Raw genomic sequence first — 7,756 nt, 5'->3', positions numbered from 1 at the left:
AGCATTTTTATTGTTTAGTTTAAAATCTTGTGGTTTTTGTTGTTAATGTATTAACATTTTTGTTTGTTTTAATTTAACTTTTTTACGAATCTTTTTAAATAAATTTAAAAATGAAATTTTTCACTTTCATTTGTTTAGTAAATTAAAATTAAATTATAACAATTTATAATTCAAGGTTAAAATTACGTATTTTATAGGTCAATTTTTGTTATTTACACTTACATTTTTTGATTTTTGGAAGCTATTCATAGTTTATATATATACAATATTACATACACTTGTATATGTATATATCTAAACTAAATAAATTATACAAATAGTTTTTTACACATTTTAAAATCACTCTTTTTGTAATAAATTTCAAGTACTGCAAGAATTACAAAATCATTTATATGAGACGAAAAATATATACGCACAATTTGTCATATATTTACAACATATTTAGTAATAAATTATTAAACAAAAGCACAATTAAAAAACTCTTAGATAAATGAGCTATTATATACAATATATACTACATTAGAAGAAGTATTCGTAATGCGAGTATTTGAAAATCATAAAGATTCTACGCCAAATATTTTAGTTCTAGATGAGAACTGCAATAAATACATATACTATTATAAAAATAAAAAAATTATTATATTGTGAACCAAATACACCGCATTCTGGTGTCAAAAATGATCAAATTCGTAAAGTTTTATATATAAATTTAGGAATAATAATCTTAACTTAATGAATTGCTTTAAACCTTAATTATCTTTTATGTATGCATCGAAAGGTACCACGGTCAGTGCTTCGTTTAGGACTTGAAGCAACATTGGTGCCCAGTAATTTCGTGTCTCCGGCAGCATAATACGCATAATCTGACGCCAATACTGATTAATTACGTTTACAACCAATTCATCTAAAATATAAAACAAAAAGTGTTAATTAGTTATCTAAAACATTACTCAAATTATATAAAAATTAGTTCAAATATAACGCTTGTTATATTACCAAAAACAAGTAAAAACTGAATAGGGGGATTTTATAGTTCGTATATATGTTACATATAATATTACCGATAAATGCTTATTCAGCAGCAAAGCCATGTACTTGTTATCTTCTAATCATAGCAAAACTAAAAAACTTATTAGATATTTTTCAATTACCGTATTTATAAAGTTATGCAAAATTGTTCCTAAGTCAAGACCTTGTCAATCGGTACAACATCACTATAGCTACGCTGTTAATTTAAACTCAATATTATCCTAAGCGAGAGTGTACTTTCTAAGTCAACTTCTAATTTCATTGATGGTTCGATGGTATATATCTACATTTTCAGATAAATGTCGATGGTATATCTATATAACCAATGGAAATATCACAGTACAAACACAAAATTATTAAAAAGGTGCTGTGCGCTCATAAAAGAGCCGAAATAATCTTTTGAAAAGCACTATTCTAACACCAATGAATTTTGCTGACGAGCTTAAATTGTACCCATTTTTCAACAACAAAAATTCAACATATCACATAATGATACAACTGAGCTTGACGTACCATCTCACTTCTAATACACTTCTAATAAAATCATAACCAACGTTATTTGCAATCAGACATAGTGTTCGCTCAGCATTGATGTAAGACACACTTTTATACTGCATATATATTTGCCGGTTCCTGTTTCAATTGACGACATTCAAATCTCTATTATGGATTTACCTCTAGCAAACCTACTTGAAGCGGGTAGGCTTCAATTAAAACAGTTTTTATTACCACTATGTACATCTTCCCCGATGATTCGAAACCCGATTACATATTTTCTAATGAATTAAGTCTTAGCGTCTTGTTTTGCGTCTTGTTTGTGTCTTGACTTCTTTCATATGAAAATCATGAAAATTTAATATGCCGTAAAATGAGTCTATAGTAACATAATTCCTGATATGACCATCACTATGGTCTCAGACAGCTAATTAAATCTGTAGTAAGTGCGAGAGCCATATCTTTAACATTTCGATAAAGCCAGTGTTCTCTTAACGAAATGGCTAAACTTAACAAAGTCCAACTAATAACGGTTCCCGGAAACAGAAATATCTTTAGTAGCTGCAGAAATGATGTGTTTGTGAAAGCAGTTTGTAATGCGTGATATCATAACAAGCTATAACTTAATAAAGGTTCCCGGAAACAGAAATATCTTTGGTAACTGCAGAAGTGATGTGTTTGAGAAAGCAGTTTGTAATGCGTGATATCATAACAAGCCATAACTTGAGCTCGAAAGTGATTTAGTGCATAAGTCCACCGCTCTCAGGTAAACCTAAACATACTAGCGGCCCAACCAATCTCTTCGAAAAAACTTCGACTCTAAAAACAAAGTACACAACACGCAATTTCAAAATTGTCATTATGTCTTAATCACACTTTGTATCATCTCCGGTTATAGGACCATCTAAATTCAATTAATTAATCTTTAATGACAAAATATTGTCTTCGTTCAGAAGATGATAATATGTTTCATCACATTCTATGTGATTTTACTGCTCTGTTTCACTCTTTTGTTCATAGGTACAACATATATATTTATTTTTAACCTGTGGAATTCATCAGGTGTGGTCTAATGTATAACTTAATCCATCAGCAATTCAGTGTGTCCACGTCAAAATACCACAACTGATCTTATTTCTTCTGTTCTCTCTCATTTTCTGATATTTAGATAATGATTACATAATGTTTTAATGCAGTGATTAGGTGACCATGTACTTTTGATAATAACTCAAAACATTTGTAACCTCTGCCTTTGTCCTATCTCTGTACCGGCTTAAATTTTGTTATCTATAAGGTACTATAAAACAGTACATACCAGTAACTTCCAGTAACAGTTGGAAGCATTCCAAAAATTTATCACATTTAATTAAAAAATATAGTCAAATACACAGATAATATCCGCTGTAGGTGTATATCTGAAAACTTAAAAAATTGTCAGAAAAGCAGTGTAGTTCAAAATTTGTACACATGTTTTTTAAGTTGGGTGCAAGGGTTTTAAAATATCTCTTATGTATGAAGAAAATATTCAAGGATCACAATTATTCCTTATCTTTCATTTTCGTTTAAGCATCACACCACTACAGCTTTATGTTAGCAAAGCTATAGTATTTATTTATTATTATATTTATTATTATTATTTATTATTTATTATTATATGTGCATTATACATTGTGTGTAATTATATATATTATATATAATTATACCCTATTTTATATAATAATTATCTATATATAATAGTAATATGAATACTAAACTATATGTGTCTCTACTTACTTAATGTTGGTTCTGGGAAAATCCCAGAAGCTTGAAATTTCATATCGTTAATTTTGGGATCAGCCTCAAATTTTGTAAGTCGCACAAAACGATGATTGTCTTTCTCATAGAAGACACCCTCAGCATTTTGATTGATAGTGACATTAGCTAAAAGTAAATAAAACACAAATACTTAGCCAACTTTATACTGTACTCCTAAGTACACAACTTCACTTACAGAGCGTCACATTGAAACTACCCCGTGGTCTGATGCGTACATTATTAAAAGCAAGATCAGCTTTATAATTTCCGATTATGCTGATTCTAGGTACATGAGATACCAAATGCACTTTAGTCTTACCATCGCGTATTTTCAAATCAAAACTCTTCTGTCGAATTGTGGAGAAACCGAAAACTTTCGCATTACGCATGGTTATTCGTCCACTAACTGCACCCGAGGTATATTGAAATGTTGTACGATTCAAAGCAAACGGATCGATTGGCGGTATGTTTAATTCCTTATTGCCGTCTTTGAGACGCGGTATCATTATGTGAAACAATTCCATTACACATTCATTCAGGTTAGCGTTACTTTGTTGGCAGACTGGTACATCGTCCGCTGTAAATTAATGGAATTTTTTTTATATATTTTGTTTTTATTAATGAGCAAGCAATCAACTTAAATCATTCAATTTGCTATAGAACAATTTACATTCATTATGGCAAATTATATACTCTAACTTAAATTGACTTTTGTTGAACTCAGCCTCTATTAATACCACTTATAAAATAATTAATATGTGCAATGTATTTGTGATATATGATATATTTTCAGTGTTTATTGTAATCACTTACTTATTGCTACATGCATTATTCATTTTATTTTCCATTAAATTAGATTTTCAACTACGATAACTGACAATAAATAAGCTCAACTCATTAATACGAAAGACTTAGACAACAAACTTGTAATGCGTTCTAATGCTCTTGTTCCATATTAATTCATAAGCAAACAACTTTAATATTAAAAATGATTTCATACACATTTACGAATGATTATACACTGCCAAAAACTAACTAAACTTTATACCATATTTTCAACAGATATGGTGGATCTTAATCATTCCTTTATATTACATATGAACTAAGTAACGCGATGGAGAAATCAAGAATACAGATATATTATTACAAAAAAGGTGATGTAGAATCTATACTGAACCAACTTAAACTAAAACATCATGTATAACCCTTTTTCACTCCTTCAACAAACCCTTTCTGCAGCATTACTCCATACAACACTGTTCAACCGGTGAATTCTAAATTGCCTTCTCCTATATTGATTTTGATCTAATTAATCTCCAATAAATAAAACAACAAGCGTTCCCCTATACCACATTTTTAACATATCTTCGCACTGCTGAACTCTCGCCTTTTTGACCGCCCATTAGATTTTGTACTACAAAACGTGTACAAATCTTTTGATTACCGAAATCTTCAGTCAGAAAATGGCTGAGTCTTATTGTGCGAGCTGCATGTATAGAAATAATCAAATATAAAGGAAATAAATGAATATAATTTTTTGAGCTGTTTTGGTATTCGATCTAGATGTCACTATTAATTTGAGTAACAATAAAAATTGTGGTAAAAAATATAATTACGGAAAGAAGGATTGAGCGCAAAAACTTTGTAGAAAGGGCAGTATTTCAAAGGATACTTCTAGTAAACTAAATGATGATGTAGATGTCAATAATAACTTTTAAGAATAATATGACGTGGAAAGAATTCGAACAATATTCAAAACCCGTGCAGAGCTCTTACGTCTGTGCTACATTCTGTACGAGATCCAAAACACGCTGTGCAACATATCCACCCTTTGAGTGAAAGGCAATGTTTAACAGACAAGTACTCCATTTTTAAAAAATATCTTATTAATTATCGCTTATTTTTAGAATGCATTAAGTACAGGGAAAATATAATTAATAAAATTTTTTTAATTATTTTAAAAGAAATTTCTTAAATCATTTTAATTATACCATATATTAAATCAGTGATATATCATTAAATTTTGAAAGACCGAAAAGAGCTTTCATTCTTGCAAAAGACCGCTGCCAGAATACGAATGATCTTTCAAACGATCTTTCGTAAGATTTTTGAGTGTAGTGAGTTGAAAAATCGTTGTCAAAATTACCCTGTAAGTGTGCTATGATAACTGAAAATCAGTGATTAGGTCGAATTGATACTTGATTCTCTAAAGTATATATGTTAAGTTGTAATTGTAATCTCTAAATATGAATACTTCATTAAAATTGTTTTTAATTATTTAAAATTATTTAAATTACGTCAAATTAATTAATAATTATTAAGAATTATTTGAGAATTATTATTCTCAAAAATATCATGCAGCTTATGAAGCATGTAATAGTTTCAAGTTTTCTAAACGAGACTAAAGCCAAGATTTGCAGATATCTGACATCATTGCTTGTCATTTTCATATGTAGAGGAATTTTATTTAATCCACACCACTCTTTGCTTATTATTTCTCACTGATCACATTGCTGCAGTGCTTTTACAGAATTCTAAACCACTTCACCTTGGACGACCATGACCTGATTTTAGTATACATGTTGGGCTGTTAGCCATGAACTCGTTGATCAATTAAATAATCGACATCTTAATAGGTCTTGCCGTTCGATTGTAGTTTTTGCATGGTTTAACCTTTATTGGTTGACAAATTTCAAGACTGAAGAAAAAGTATATACAGTGCTTTTTACAGTGCTCTTACACAAATTAAAATTAATGTTACCAAAATACAAGAATTTTAAGAAGTGAGTTTATTTAAAAAGCGTAAAGTACACTTTGAACCAATCAGAGATTTTTGGATGATAGTTTAAGATAACTACAATAGTTTTTTGGTCAAAAAACAAATTTTCTGAATTTTTTTATATAAAATGAAAGTAGCAATTAATAATAAGTATGATAATTTTTTATTCCTATTTCACTAAATATGTATCTACCTAAATTTCTATTGGTCAAGATTTTCCCCTGGAAAACTTCTGCCTGTGACCACTATTTTATTTAGTATTAACGCTAGAGTAACATCTTTCAATCTAATGACATGAACAAGTACCAGGGGAAATGTATTCGCTAACCTATGTTAACATTGCAACAAATCAAATAAATCAAATAAATTTATTTAATTATTATTTAAATTAAATTATTTAAATTTAAATTAATTTATTTCAAATCACATCAGCTTCGCTCCTTTGTTCTCCACTTTTGTTGAAGAAATTCTAATAACTACAAGAAAGGTATTGAAGACACTAAAGAAATAAAACAAAATATCGAAACCGAGAACTGTTCTCATTAAACCGGAGTCGTATGAGTTCGAATAGTCGAATATTAATTTCAAACTTATATGTTATTACAAATCGCTTCCATCGGCGTGGCGCATGATTTTAAAATTCATTAAAACATTATCTGAAAATTGGACGGTTATGTCTTTCTATGTATACCATATTCTGAAATAAGAAACTTACATTTTTACTAAATCCAATTCAAGGTTTTTAAAGAGTATTATTTTAAAGAACCTTTTGACTATTGATTTGGTACATATGTTCCAAGTAATTTTCGTAAGATCATAATAACTTGTGAGGTTATGCAACCATATTTTAATGAAGCTTAATGACAATATTAGACACGTAACTCCTATCACTTCACAAATATGGCATCTATAACTGACTTTCTGAAGGTAATAATCTTGCATCCATTGCTGACTTATACAAAAGGAGCTTCAAATTTATATTAAAATGGTGCAATTTAAATTTTGCAGAAAGCAAGAGAGAGATATTGAGTTCGCAGATTTCTATATAATAGTTTAACTTTATATATTTCAATCTCGATTAATTTTTTGTGAAAAAATAATTACTTTGACAAATATTACAAATTTTCGAAATTTTGAAATTCGCGGTTGTGAAAAATAAGGTAAGAAACATGTTATTAGATTTCGAAGAAGATAAAGGGTTGTGTTATTACGAACCTGTTAAGTATTTAGTACTTCTTTCGGTGGATGCAGGACTTATTTCAGAACTCAGCGAAATTGCATCCGATGTGGGTGCAGTTGTCGTTGAACTTGTTATAGTTGTTGAAATGGTAGGTGGTGAGATAGATGCCATTGTTACAGTTGTTGGAGTGGTTGTTGCAACTTTTGTTGACGTTTCTGTTGTTGCTGCCTCTGTTGTTTGTGTTGCTGTTGTTGATGTTGCTGTGGTTGTTGTTGTTGTAGATGTTGTTATTGGAGAACTGTTGGTAGTGCTTGTTGTAGTTATTGTTGCTGTTGTGTTAAAGTTTTGCACCTCGACGACATCTGCCAGTGTAGTAAGTGTAGTTGCAGCATCTTCAGATGCAACGAAAGCTCCATTGAAGGTGAGCAGCAATAAAGCACTTAAACAGAACAAGTTCAAAGCTTTTATATTCATGTTTT

The 7,756-nt window shown here is 29.7% G+C and overlaps 1 protein-coding gene across 1 annotated transcript; it reads right to left on the bottom strand.

Moving 5' to 3' along the window:
• Positions 1-457: 457 nt before the first annotated feature.
• LOC119689299 (probable serine/threonine-protein kinase DDB_G0277071) lies at positions 458-7,756 on the bottom strand. Its single transcript, XM_038104100.1, has 4 exons — positions 7,313-7,756; positions 3,515-3,895; positions 3,298-3,444; positions 458-904 (listed from the first exon to the last, which is right to left on the bottom strand). The coding sequence occupies exons 1-4, from the start codon at positions 7,749-7,751 to the stop codon at positions 750-752; spliced, it is 1,122 nt and encodes a 373-aa protein (XP_037960028.1). The 5' UTR covers positions 7,752-7,756; the 3' UTR covers positions 458-749.

Source organism: Teleopsis dalmanni, chromosome X (assembly GCF_002237135.1).
Source record: "Teleopsis dalmanni isolate 2A chromosome X, ASM223713v2, whole genome shotgun sequence".
Lineage (NCBI taxonomy): Eukaryota > Metazoa > Arthropoda > Insecta > Diptera > Diopsidae > Teleopsis > Teleopsis dalmanni.
Note: the sequence above shows the minus strand (reverse complement) of the source record. Positions and strands in the feature narration are given on the sequence as shown.